This window comes from Microcaecilia unicolor, chromosome 8 (assembly GCF_901765095.1).
Source record: "Microcaecilia unicolor chromosome 8, aMicUni1.1, whole genome shotgun sequence".
Taxonomy (NCBI): Eukaryota; Metazoa; Chordata; class Amphibia; order Gymnophiona; family Siphonopidae; genus Microcaecilia; species Microcaecilia unicolor.
The window spans coordinates 161,876,380-161,891,254 of record NC_044038.1 but is presented as its reverse complement, the minus strand read 5'-3'; the positions used below and the strand labels follow the sequence as shown (position 1 = coordinate 161,891,254).

Sequence of the window (14,875 nt, the reverse complement as noted above, 5' to 3'; positions counted from 1 at the left end):
ATATTTCCAGTGCTATTTCATGCCACAAGTTCTCAATTAGATTTAATTCTGGTGACTGGTTTAGCCAATGAAGGGTAGAGGTCTTCTTGGATTTCTTACAGTCAACAGCTGTGTTTGCTTGATGGCATGAGGCTGTGTCATCCTGGAATATGTGGTCATCTGGAAAATGTTTCTCTGCTGATGATACCATGCATTTCTGCGGTATCTCAGTGTATTCTTTGGCATTTACCATGTTGTTGATGATTAATTTGTAGTCTCCCAACACCACTTGCTGTCATGCAACCCCAAGCCATGATCTTCAGTGAATGTTTACCAGATATATTCCAACACTCTGGCTTGCATTCTTCACCAGGAAATCATCTTACATATTCGCAAGCCTGATCTCAAAGAAGCAGGAAGTACTTTCATCACTAAAAAGTGCCTTTTCCCAAATCCTTGAAGTCCATTTTGAATATTTTTGCTTACTCAGCTCTGTACTTCCTCAGTGCCTCGGTCAACAATGGCTTCTTCCTACTTTATATCCCCCTCAGTCCACAGTCTAGGCATCCTCTACCCACTGTAGATGAAGAAACTGCCTCTCCACAGTTGTCAAACCTCTGCCTCAATAGCTGAGGTGAGGTGAGATTTTGGTCAAAATTACATAATTGTGATTTGCGGAAGTTGGATGCACATATCCTGCAGTATCCAAGTCTGCTTAACTGTACTATTTTCTAAGCAGGATTAATCTTTTATGGATGAATGCATATCCAGAGTACAAAATTAGTTGCATTTGAAAAAGGAGTGAACACTGAAACACATAATGTATGAGGTAGTACCATAACATTTATGGTTTTGTGAAAAATTGCATTCTGAAATTTCAAAACAGAATTAAGAGCTGCTTATTCCAGATTTTTGCACACCACTGTAATGATAAAAGGGTGAATTAATGTTTACTGTCTGGTTCTGGATCTAATTAAAGCAATTCGTTATCTCTCCAAAAAGAAATGCTGTGCTCCATGTCTGAGCAAATTAAAAGAGGATGTAGAATAAATGAAGTTCCTATAGAGCCCTGCTTTTTTAAAGAATTTTGTTAGAAACAAAGACTAGAAGAATGCTTGTTGAAACCAGAGTTGTTGATGTTGTGAGAGAGACAAGAATGCAAGTTTATAAAGTGAGTGTATGGTGGGGAGTGAGGTGGATGGAAGCAAAGATACAGGCACTAAGGACTTGATTCATCAACATCTTTTCTCACAGACATGGGATGGGAGAAATATGTTAGTAAATCAGGCTCTTAAGCGGTGAGTTTTTAATTTACTAACAACGAAACATTAATTTCTGTTGTTTTTGGTGTTAAAAAGTGATGTCTTTTTATGAGAGAATACTTGTATTTCCTTTCTGTAGGTGAAGCCCCGCCTGCTCTACAGCTGCCCGCTCCTCCTGTTCAGCGCCCTACTCCGATCACTCTTTTCCAGCCAAGTGTTGGGAATGGTAGCCAGATAGCTGTTCAGACTCCAAATCTTCCCCTTCGTCCCCCACTTCCTCCTCAACGCTCTGTTTTATCTACACAAGCAGATGCTCATCATGGTCTCTCCGGGCCCAGTACTGGCCCGTCTCGCTCTATGGAGAGAACCCCCGCAGTGTCTGTGGAGAACTCCAGCCGGAATATGAGTAACGACAGTTCAGTGCATTCCAGGTTCACAGCTTCTGACATTCATATGCCAAAGGAGTATTCCAGTATTTCCACTTGTCCTAGAGGTCCACCCATGGCGCAGGCTCCACCCATGCCACACTCACATGTGTATCAACCTTCTCCCCTGGGGCATCCAGCCAGCTTGTTTGGACCTCCTCCTCGGTTTTCCTTTCATCATCCGTACTTCCTGCCTGGACCCCACTACTTCCCATCCAGGTACAGATTTAATTTCACAATATCAAAAATGCAAAAGGAGGTCCAGATGGCAGTGTATTTGGCACAAGAGAGGTTCTTATTTCCGTAAGAGAGGACATTATGGTAGTATATTCATGGAAACTAATGTTTCTGGTAATTTAACTGAGAGGGTGTAGACTAGTTCTCTTTTCTCTATCAGCCATAGAGCGTCAAGATATTGTCTGGGGAGTGGGAGGGGGGTCATCACAGAGTTTTTTGTTTGTTTGTTTGTTTTCAGGCCATAATCGGAGTTTAATAGTTCAGTGAAACTGAAGTCAAAATAACACAGTTCCCTCTATTCAATCCAAGAGGGATCCTCTTGTTTTCACAATTTTCTGTGGCCGTATATTTCACAGGATAACATCATGGCTTGTAAATCTTTAGAAAACCAATTTTATTTATTTATTTATTACATTTGTACCCCGCTCTTTCCCACATACAGCAGGTCCAGTGCAGCTTACATAGTAAAAGAAAGCATCTTACATGGTAAAGAATACAGTAAAAACAAGGAAATGTAGGAACAATATTATAAATTGTGGTGATCATAACTACTTACATTATGAAAGGCATTACAAAGGACATGTGAAAAGAACGTAATGAACTAGAATAGGGAAGGTAGACAAGGATATGATAGGTGAAAGGGTTGGAGAATGGGAGGGAAATGGTAAAGGATGGAGGGAAGAAGATGAGGGATTGAGTATAACATTGGAGTCAGAGTAAGCGTTGACGTCTTAGCAGGAGTATCGTAGGTGATCTGGTGGAATTAAGCAGTTCCATTAGGGTAAACTTGCTTGAAAAAATGAGACTTTAACATTTTCCTGAAAGGTAAATAGTTATTAATAGCTCGGATGGGTCTTGGGAGAGCATTCCAAAGTTGACTACCCAGAAAGGAGAAACTGGATGCATAGTATGTTTTGTACTTGACACCTTTGCAGTTTGGGAGGTGTAGATTGAGGTATGTTTGCGATTACATTGTTCTATTTCTAATTGGGAGGTCAATCAGGTTGTTCATATAACTGGGGGATTCTCCTGATATGATCTTATGGATAATTGTATGGACCTTGAAGTATATTCTCTCTTTGATGGGGAGCCAGTGAAGCCTTTCTCGAAGGGATGAGGTGCTTTCAAATCTTGACTTTCCAAATATAAGTCTGGCTGCCGTGTTCTGGGCAGTCTGGAGACTTTTCAGGACTTGGGATTTACATCCAAGGAAAGAGTGGTAGACAGAACTCTCAATATAGAAAAAGAAGCAAGCGAAAAGCCAGAAATAGAAGACTCAAGGCTCATTTTCAAAGAGACACACATAGGTTACTTTGTGTGTCTTAAGTGCTTTGAAAATGAGTCCCTCTGTCATCTAACAATCTTCCAAATTGACTGTCAGAAGTAATGACATATGGATCATTTTGAGACCAAGCTATAGTTTTTATTAATCTACTCCGGCATTAGTGGGTGTAGAAGCAGGTGACACCTTCACACTGAGGGGTCTACTAATTCTGTCACCTGTTTGAGTAGGTTGCTGATCCCCATTCTGGACTGAATATCCTAGTAGGAGCTGTAGGAAAAGTTGCTAGGGAATAGTACAGGGATCAAGAAAGCAGGCATAATTGTTCATAATAAAAACATTTACAAGCCAGTTTTTCGTATTGCCCTTGCCGTATGCACCCTTGGCAGCAACTTTTTTTCATAAAAGCCTAACTGGAAAAGGGTTTTAGAGGAAGGAGGTATGTTGTAAGGCTGATCTGGACTAGGCAATGACTCTCTGCCCAATGTGAAACTGAAGTTCTTGTTTCTTTTTATAATTTCCCATTATCCCAGATGACCAAAGAGAATGATTAACATAAGGTTAGTGCCTTCATAAACAGCTGTGCATACACTGAACTTGTTCTTGGTGGATTCCTTCAGTGGTGTCACAGTTTGGTGATTATGGCATAGTAGAAATTTTCCTAGTCTTTCAAATGCTGAAGTGTGACATCAGTGAATGGATCTTAGTGATGGAATTCATTATTCTGTTCTGACCCTTATTCCTTCCCCAAAAGGGGCACCCAAAACAATTTATATTAAAAAATGTAATGCATTAGCATAGCATAATGCTAAAATCTGAACATGGGCAAAACCCAAGAGACATAAAATTCTGTAGGGCAGATAGAGCCACAAATCTCTTGAGCTGACCTGGATTGTTTTTTGCTCGTTTTGAAAACAAACAAGCTGAATGTTCAGGTATTCAGCCATTTATGCAGGTTCAAGGATTTTGCAAACTAGAAGGTGAGGAGCTCAACTAGTCACTTAGTAACAGTTGAGAATTTTCACTAGAATTGCAGAGAGTATTGGACTTCTTCAGTGCTGCTTAATCCTTGTCTAGGGCTTGCAATTCCTGCATCACAGGTCTTGCAAAGCAACAGGATTTAGATGGAGGTAACACATTTCATGCTTAAGAAATAATAATCAGAAAACCGATGAGGGCTTAAACAAAACCTGAACTGGATTGGATGGAGAGTTCTATCTTACCTGCAGTGACTACATTTCTGTGACTGACAGCTTGGAAATATCCTACAGTGTGGACTGGATAAGTGGGCAGACTGATGGGTCAGTTTCTCAGTTTTGTTTTCATCATCTAGAGTAAAATGGTGTTATAGCCATGTTAGTCCAATTTTAAAGGTAATCAATAGAAATAAAACAAAACATAGAAAAGAAAATAAGATGATACCTTTTTTTATTGTACTAACTTAGTGCATTTTTTGATTAGCTTTTGAAGGTAACCCTTCTTCAGATCATCATCTATTTTGTTACTGTGTTATATCTTTTTCTCCATCATGATGTCTCATGGCACAAAAATTGAGAAGGATCTTTGATCTGTTGGATTATCGAATATGCAGCAGTGCCTAAAACTGTGATACCTGCTCACCACTATTAAATATGAGATTTGATGTTTTGGGAAGTTTGGATCTGTAATCTATCACTAGATGGAGCACTTGAACTGTGCTTTTCATTATATCCCACTCATGGCTGCAAATGGTCCGATACGTACTGGTGCAGTTTCCAAGTTAGTCCTCTTGAGCACAGATGATCAAAAGCTCCGCGCTGTTCCAAACAGTGCTCTAAAATAGCACTGGAACAGCGCAGGGCTTTACTGCACCGATGATCACAGATAATTGCATGCAAATTTAAGCACACAATTATCTCTGATCATGGGGTGGAAATGCAGGAGAATTGTGCCTGAACATGCGCTCAGCACAATCTTGCCGCACTTGTTTGACAGGTCTGGGCTGTCAAAAGCCCAAACATGTCATTCTCCGAGGACAAGCAGGCTGCTTGTTCTCACGACTGGGTGACGTCCGCGTCAGCCCCCACCAACCGGAAGAAGCTTCGCGGGCGGTCCGCACGCAGGGCATGCCCACGGCGCATGCGCGGCCGTCTTCCCGCCCGTGCGCGACCGTTCCCGCCAGTCCTTTTCTTTCCGCGCCTGGAGAGAGTCGTGCTACCGCCGCTCTCTCTTCGTCAGCCCCGGAAAGCCGTCGCGTTTACGCGAATTCTGTTTATTTTTCGTTTAGTTTTGATTGCCGCGCGCTCCGAATTTCTTTTCAAAAAAAAAGAGAGAGCACGTGCTCTATTTTTCCCTCGTTTTCGAGCGGGGGCGCCGCGCTGCAGCCTTGTGGCCACGCAGTCGATTACTTTTTCGAGGTGTGATTACCGCCACCATCGACGACTTTAACTTCGCCGACGCAATTTTTCCGTCGATGTCCTCGAAGGTCCCGAGTGGATTTAAGAAGTGTGGTCGGTGCGGCCGGCCGATCTCGCAGACCGACACCCACGCTTGGTGCCTCCAGTGCCTCGGGCCGGAGCACAATATCAAGTCGTGTTCTCTGTGTCTTGGTCTCCGGAAACGGACTCAGGTTGCGAGGCAAGTTCTGCGGGACCGTCTTTTTGGAACTTGCGCCGGCCCCTCGACGTCGACCTCGACGGCATCGGTATCGAAGGCCGGTTCTTCGGTACCGGTATCGATGCCCGAGAAATCGGCACCGATGGCATCGACCCCAGGAGCACAGGTCCCGTCGGCCCGCCGGTCCTCCGGCGAGGGTAGGGGTGAGAGGCCGCGTGGGCAATCGGCCCCGGTCACTCCCTCGGCCCATGGCCCTCGGGACCGAACCCTGTCTGACCCGGTTCCTCTGGACCGAGGGGGATCGACCTCCTCCTCCTCCATGCCACCTGGCACCGATGACGGGCACCGCAAGAAATCTTGAGGAAGGGAACATAGCTCTTGAAAGACAATAGAAAATGTACTGAGTTGTCTAGCATAGTGGATGGTGGCCTCTTTTGCCATCAAGTGCTCCACTTGAAATAATGCCTGCTGTGTACTAACCTCTTATAAGTTACACATTTTCTAACGTATGGAAATGATGGCAGATAAAGACCAAAATAGGCCTTCTAGTCTGCCCAGTAAGGTGAATAGATGTATGACTGCTGCTATAAGTAGGTTACATCCTCTCTCTCTGTCCCTCCCCCCCCCCCCCCCCCCCCCCAATTCCGTCAGTAGCATTTTTTGTGGAATATATATAGTACTCTTCTATACACATCTGCCTGTGCCTTCCTGGTCATATTAGCTCAGTTGATAGTAATGAGTGTTTTATGTAAAATTACTGTTCAATGAAAATAACTTTAAAATGCACTTTTTCTTTGATGCTTGTTTGCTGGATTCCTAATCTGTTTTTCTGTTTATTTTTCATGCAGCACGTGTCCTTATAGCCGTCCGCCTTTCGGGTATGGAGACTTCCCCAACCCAATGCCTGAATGCCTTGGTTATTACGAAGACCGGTACCAAAAGCACGAAGCCATGTTTTCAGCTCTGAACAGAGAGTATCCCTTCAGGGAATACAGTGACGAGCGCACACAGAGCGAAGATTCCCGCAGCTGTGAAAGCATCGAAGGTGTGTCCTACTACACCAGCCACAGCAGCGAGGAGTACCTCAATTCCATCCCACACCTGGACATCGGCGCCCTGGAGAACGTCTTCACTGCCCCCACATCTGCACCCTCTCGCATCCAGAGGGTAAATGTGACTGACAGTGACGAGGAAGACGAGGGTAAAGTGTTGAGGAATTTATAAAGGAGGGAATTTGAGTGGTATATAAAATGCAATCAGTTCTTTTCAAAAAAATTATACACAGAATAAAAAGCAATAAAACCTCTCTTTTTCAGTCTGTTCGTTGAAGGAAAACGTGAAGTGCCTTGAAGTGATCGACCTTAGATATATTTTCTCAGTGTAAATTCAGTTTTGAAGTTTCTAATAGTTAAAATGCACATTCATTTTAAGAATTTTAACAAATTTGTTTACTGTATGTTATGTCTGTGCAACTCCTGTAAGAATATGTAAGGCTACATAGGGATTTTACTTCACTTTTACTAAGTTATCCTGTGCTGATATGCAGCGAATCATATTTGGCCATCGGATACATTTATGTATGTATTTATGTATTTTTAACTGCTGGTGCAATTTAAGATGTATTTAATATCATTAGTATTTATATTGGTTATTGTGTCATCTGTCAAAAGCACTTGAAATAATTCAGGGCACTGTCCAGAATTAAATTAACATTGATTATATGTATAAAATGCTGACCTTTATGTTAGTTGGTAAGCACATTTTTTTTCTGTTGCAGTGAAAGCATATGTGAGACATTCTGGTCCTGTTTCCAAACACTTTCTCCTTTTTTCATTTTTGTCATTTTTTTTCTGCACTGAAAGAATTGTTCTCTCACTTGTTAACATTTAAAATAAAGTTATGTATAATGTTGCCCTTGCCTTATTGTTGCATTCTAATGTTCACTGCTAAGGGCATGTATTTGTTCCCTCTTTTTCCACATCAGTGAATACTTTTACTCCTTAGCTCTTATCCCGCTTCCTTCTTTCTGTTTCTCCTCTTTCTCAGAGTATGCAGATGAACTGTTTGCTGGGTTTGTGGTGGAAAAAAATTAATGGTCAGAGCTGCCAACTAATTGCAAACCAGATGCCATTCTTTAAAATCCCATCTCCAAGAATTTGAGGCCTGCGTTTTGCATAAACAAGTAGGAGTGAATCCAATGTTGCTTCAGTGATAAGAGAGCTAAAACAAACAAAAAAAGAATATGTTGGCTGCGACTGTATCTATCATGAAACCAATTGACAATGTAAAAATAAAAACCATTAGTGCCCTGGGTCTCGGTAACAGAATGTTTGTGTGCCACTGCCCCTTTTTGAACATAGATCTAAAGATAAAGGACTTCCAGCAGCTATCATGAACTGTTAAACATTCTACGCTATGGCTATATTGTGAATCAAATATATAAACCAGAAGTCTAGTGATATGCAGGATCAAACCAAAAGTTGATGAAGCCCTGCATCCTATCTCCAACAATGTTCAGTGCAGCTCACGTAAGTACATAAGTGTTGCCATACTGAGACAGACCAAAGGTCCATCAAGCCTAGGATCCTGTTTCCAACAGTGGCCAATCCAGGTCACAAGTACCTGGCAAGATCCCAAACCAGTACAATACATTTTATGCTGCTTATCCTAGAAATAAGCAGTGGATTTTCCCCAAGTCCGTTTTCATAATGGCGTATGAACTTTTATTTTAGGAAGCTATCCAAACCTTTTTTTTAAGTACCTGACAGATCTCAAGGGGTAGAGCCAGTCCTTGCAGTACTTTCCCAAGGATGAAAACTGACTTCCAAGCTTGCTTGCTTGATAATTCTCTAGAAACTTATTCAAAACCATTTCAAACTCCGCTACTTGCTAATTTCATGAAGTATCTTAGTCCTAGTGCTATCTGAAGGAGTAAATTACTGTTCCATATGAACCTATTCCACTCAAACTCTTAAAACCCACCAAAAACCTATCATACCCACATATAGTTGGCAACTTCAGACATAAGGGTTATTGTAGTGGTGTATAGTAGATTTTTGGTAGGTTTTGGAGGGCTTTCCATACAATATAAGAGGGTAACAGTAAAATGTGTACCTGGGACCTTTTATGTGAAGTCCACTGTAGCGCCCCCTAGGATTCCCCACTGCTCTGCTGGGATATCTGTGGCTAATTACCAATAATGCTGGGCCCCCCATACATCCCAATAGCTTGTTTTAGTGTGTTTTACCCTTGGAATATTTTTTTCCCGAAAATGGTCACAAAAGAAAAACTCACTGAGCACAAAATGTCAAGGATATGGATGTTTTAAAAAAAAAAAAAACATTTTTCTGGTTTGAAAATCATTATGTTTGCCACTTGTATTTTGGGCATTTTCAGCAAAACGTCCAAAATAGGATTTAGACATATCGAAAATGCCCCTCATTACCTCCTAATTTTCAAAAGGTTAGGACAGTCTTTGGGTTAGTGGACTAAATATTGCAGCTGACAGGGTAATTCCTTGCTCCTCCCAGACTTCACCCTGTATTGCCCCGCATGCTGAGGCAGTCTGACCGGATTCTCTGTGACACTATCTGGGTAAGTGCTGCTGAAAATCCAGGTATGATCTGGTTAGCATGACCTATCCAGGTAGAAGAGCATAAGCACCACTGAACACTAAGCCTGAAGTGTTTTCTCTGTATCAGGTAAAGTGAAAACTCATTGATCTAGCCTGAAGAAACTACAGTTTTTCTATGAAATCAAAGCATGTTTCTGAATCTTTGTTAAATGAAAGTTAATTCCTCCTCAATGTGGGATCATTTTGAACTTCCACAACTTTAATCAAGAGCCATAAGGATCTTCTGGCACTGCCATTGAACTAAAGACCACAGACAGAACCAATCAATGACCTAGCATCATCTTCCTGGTTCTCTGCTTCCCCTGCAGACACTAAGAACTCATTTGAGGTAAAGAGCCCCATTGATCAAGACAATACCTCAACAAATCTAAGGAACCATCAGAAATGCCCATTCCAGTAAAGAGAGAAGAGAGCTGCCATATCTTTCAGGTTTGCAAATAGGACTGGGGAGTAGAGGTTGAGTAGTGGAACTCACTGAAACTACATCTTTGGATGTTCTTGCTTCACCAGAAAGGAATAGATGGATGAGTCTCCTACAATGGAACAGGAACAAGAATATTTTCTTAGCTACGATCTAAGAATTCCAGCAGAGAGACAAAACACATCTTCTTCATCTTGCCTTTAAGAAACTGTCTTGGATCCTCAAAAGGCTTATGCCACTACCATGTGCCTCTCCTCCCTCCCTCATTCTTCTAGTATGGGGATACCAGCCATGCTTTTTTTTTCCCCAGTTTTGGGTCCCGAGGACCTACTGGTCTATGAAAACATTAATCAAACTGGACCAAGTCTCAAGGTAAGTCTTCATAACAATCACTCAAGTCAAAATGTTCATTTCTGTATGAACCATTGAACAAAATTTAATTTTACTATGTCTAACTGAAATCTGGCTAAAGGATGGTAAAGCTTATTATTAGCAGTAAATGTGTCCCCCCCCCTCCCTTTTACCCCCCACTACTACCTATTGTACTTTTACAGAAATAGACCAGCTAGGCAAGGTGATGGACTAGTTATGTTGGTTTCAAAACAAATTATGGTTTCTGAACACAGTCTTCATCCTCTTAAGTTCTCAAGGATCTCATGGTTCAAGTAGGTATACACCCTGCGGTCTATCTCTTACTTGTATACCATCTTCGTGCCTCACCAGAATCTAGAGATGAATTTCCCTTATTTCTGTTGTAACCTCATGGTTCCTAGATATGTTTTCCTCGATGAGTTCAATATGCTCTCAAATAATCTGCTGAAGATACCTGACATGCACTTTATGAAATTTATGACAATCTAGCGGTTCATTCAGTCTGTTGACTACTCCCCTGACCTGGTGTTTTCCCTAAGGACTCCTTTCGTTGAAAGTAGCAACATCAGCATTACCCCCTACACCTGGACTGACACTTTAGTGAAACACTTCATGATTTAAAAATTCACTTGACGGCTATATAATCTGAATGTAGAGTAGCTAACAGTGAAATGTCAAAATTTTTCTCCTTCACTGGAGGATCAGACATTGACCTGAGATAACACCCAATGCTACCATAAATGAAAGTATCACCTCTGGGAATACAATATTGCAAGCATATACAATCATCCCTGATTTTACTAAACTCATGGAAATGGCATAAAAACAAAGTGGAACAAAACTCATATATTCTGTACGTCGCACTCTTCATTTCAAATATTAGTGTAAAGAAGAGATTATCATAAAGAACTATAAGCTAACAAACATCTCTATACACTATATTCAGCTACTATTGATGGCCAATGTAGGTTTTTACTCATAGATACTCTCCAGCTAACTTAAATTATTCACAAGCATTGGTATATTTTGTCTGTTCACCCTATTTTTTTTTTTTTTTTAAATCAAGATAGAAACGGATGGCAGGTACCACTCTAAAACGTGGCTGGTGGTAGGTTTACTGCTGTGGGTTTCCTTCACACTTTGGCCACATTTTAGTGTGGATCTAAAATGGCAGAATGGTTATTTCTGCCATTAACAGCCATGTGCTAATTTCCAAAGTAGCATGTGGCTATTACTGTCTGAGCCCTTAGGAGGCGGTAAGGACTCATGTGCTAATCGTGCGGTAATCAGGCAGCGTGTGGCAATGTGCTCGTACTGCTTGATTACCACCAGAGACATCTACTTCCCGCCCCCCCCCCCCCCCCCCCCCCCCCCCCCCGCATGAGAAAAGCTACACTGGCTCCCACTTAAAGAACGCATCACGTTCAAAATATGTACCCTAGTTCACAAAATCATTCACGGAGATGTCCCAGCCTATATGTTAGACCTGATAGGCTTACCACCCAGGAATGCTAAAAAATCATCCCGCACATTCCTTAATCTTCACTTCCCCAACTGTAAAGGTCTAAAATACAAACTAACACATGCGTCAACCTTTTCCTACCTGAGCACACAATTCTGGAACGCGCTGCCACGCAACTTTAAAATGATCTATGAACTAACTAACTTCCGCAAACTACTGAAGACCCATCTCTTTAACAAGGCATACCACAAAGATCAACAAATGTAAACTCCACACAGATAACCAGAATTGTCATAACATTTGCTTGTTACAGTATTATGTTTTATCATTATCATGTTACCCAAGATCCTTCTGTAATATTAAATGTCTATTTTCTCATATAGTTCCACCATTCATGATGTATTGTAAGCCACATTGAGCCTGCAAAGAAGTGGGAAAATGTGGGATACAAATGCAATAAATAGATAAAATAAAAATTATTTTCTAGCACGGGAAACAGCATGCAGCAAACTCAGAACTACTGCAGGGTGCCTGGGTGTGCACGGCAGTAGTGCTGTTTTGTTCCCATTTACCCTACATTGCCAAGTTTAAAGCTCTTAAAATCTTGGTTTTTCCCCAAGGTCTCTGACTGACCTTCTCACCTAACTTTGGAGGTTTACTTCTTTTCCTGATCTCCACTTTTGTGTTCCTATATAACGATGTTTCTCAGTGTCTTTTCTGTTGCTCTTTGCACCCCCCACCTGTCTGTCCCGTGTGTTATGATGTTTTTGTTTTGTTCCTATGTATGTTGCTTATTTTTTGTTTAAGCTTTACTTTTTTATTATAAATCACCATGATACTCTGTTAATTGGAACATACCAAATATAGGGGTCCTTTCACAAAAGTGTGCTGAAAATGGCTTGCGGTAGTGTAGGCGCGGGTTTTGGGTGCGTGCCAATCCATTTTTCAGTGCACCTGTGAAAAAGGCCCTTTTTTGGCCAAAAATGGATGTGCGGCAAAATCAAAATTGCCGTGTGTCTATTTTGGGTCTGAGACCTTACCACCAGCTATTGATCTAGTGGTAAAGAATCCAGGTGGTAATGACCTACACATGTCAAATGCCGCTTGGCTCGCGTCCAAAAATAAAAAAATATTTTTCAGACGCGCATATTGGACGCATGCCAAAATGGTAATCAGGCAGTAACTCCATTTTGGTGTGCATTGGGCGTGCATAGATGCTTACACGGCTTAGTAAAAGGACCCCTTAATATAATCAAGAATCATGTCAGTCTAGTTTGCTAAGCCAACAGCTTGCCATAGTTTTCAGCTCTGTTGTTATTCTGTGATTGTATGTTTCCGGAGAGCGCACACATCATTAATATTCTATACACCAGTTAAGTTGTGTTCGTATACAGAACAGTCATTTCTAATTATAGTTCAGGCTTTAGATGAAGTCATGCCAGTGGGTTCTGAATGCTCTCTCGACATTGAAGTTTAACCTGATTTTCAAATGTAATTTGGGTAATTGATGTTGGGGTGAGTGCAGTTCAGCAGTTAGGAATGAATCACTGCAGTTGCCTTTCTGAAATGCTGTTCATATCTAGGCAGGTTTCTCCCCCACTTTAGGAGATTAATATTTATTTATTTATTTATTTATTTGGATTCATTAACTGCCTTTATGAAGAGATTCACAACAAGACGGTGTACAGTAGATAAAGTTTTACATCAAACTTCAATTTTGTCAGCATAACAATAGTACAAATCTACAAGTATAAACATAAATGCAATGAAGGAGGAAAACTTGAAAACGGCAAATTTAAACCTAATAATAAGACTACCAAGAAACAAGTTCAAAAATACACACATTTAACAGCACTGAAATTCAAATAGCAGAGATATATTATGATGTCAGCATAATAGTTATGGAATATAAACATACAATTAGAACATTCTAATAACATTGCCATGATACTAATGATTTTCTACAGTACAGCTTACCATATAGCTGGGGGGCCAAATGCAGATATATAAATGGGGACAAGATGCATGGTACAGAGTCAGTTGGGATAAATAAATTGGGATTTATTAACTGCCTTTATGAAGAGATTCACCCAAGGAGGTGTACAGTAGGTACAGTTTAACATCAAACTTACAATTCTGTTAACAGCATAACAATAGTAAAATGACCAAGTATAAACATAAATACAATGAAACTTGAAAACAGCAAATTGAAACCTAATAATGAGAATACCATGAAATGAGATCAAAGTTACATACATTTAACTGCACTGAAATTCAAATAGCAGAGATATAATGGGACTTGATATCATAGCCGCCGAGAGGGGGGAGCAGGGGGAACAAAATTCCCCAGGCCAGGGCCTCCAAGGGGGGCCCGGCGCTGCAGTCCCACCTGCCCTCCGTCGTCGACTGCCTGCCACCGGGCCGGGCCCCCTGCATTGAAATCACAGCGCCTCTCACCTCCGTGTGAAAGCGCTGCAGGCAGTAGGGCAGCAGATCGCCTCCCTTCGGCCCTCCTTCCCTCCTTATGTCCCGCCCTCGCTGTGATTTCAATGCAGGGGGCCCGGTCTGGTGGTGGACGGAGGGGGGCGGCGGGGGCATGGGCGGGGCCCCTGGGCGGCCTTGCCCAGGGCCTGGCCCAGTCTCTCAGTGGCCCTGTTTGATATACTGCCTTTCTGTGATTTTTGCAACTACATTCAAAGCAGTTTACATAGTATATACAATCATGTGGTTTAGGACAGCAAAACATACTGAGCATGTTGTTCATTTGTACCCGGGGCAATGGAGGGTTAAGTGACTTCCCCAGATTCTTGAGGAGTTACAGTGGGACTTGAGCGGAGCTCTGCAGGATCAAGGTCTGCTACACTAGCCACTAGGCTACTCTTCTACTCCCTACAGTGTAAGCATAATAGTTATGGAATATCTAATAAGAACACAATTAGAACATTTAAATTTCATGAAGACTGAACACCGGCTATAAGGATTGGGAAAAAGTCACACAGTACTGGTTGCAGATTCTGTAGAAAGTAATTTTCAAAGATGGCAATTTACCCAAGTAAAATGCTTTTTTCAGAATTGCCCAACCTGTACCTTTATTTAGAAAACTGTCCAAAGTAAAAGTACCTGCAGAGATTTACCTATGGTGTGAGTATTTTTATGGATAAAACAACACACATAAGGGCCTCTTTTTTTTTTTTGCCAAACAGCAG

General features: G+C 41.5%; 1 protein-coding gene across 1 annotated transcript in view; it reads left to right on the top strand.

The window, feature by feature from the left end:
- Positions 1-7,379, top strand: part of SOX30 (SRY-box transcription factor 30) — a 30,990-nt gene extending 23,611 nt beyond the window's left edge. The window contains exons 4-5 of the mRNA XM_030212459.1: positions 1,381-1,885; positions 6,629-7,379. Of these exons, the coding sequence (XP_030068319.1) occupies positions 1,381-1,885; positions 6,629-7,004 (881 nt within the window). The 3' untranslated portion in view covers positions 7,005-7,379. The remainder of the gene's footprint in view (positions 1-1,380; positions 1,886-6,628) is intronic.
- Positions 7,380-14,875: the final 7,496 nt, after the last annotated feature.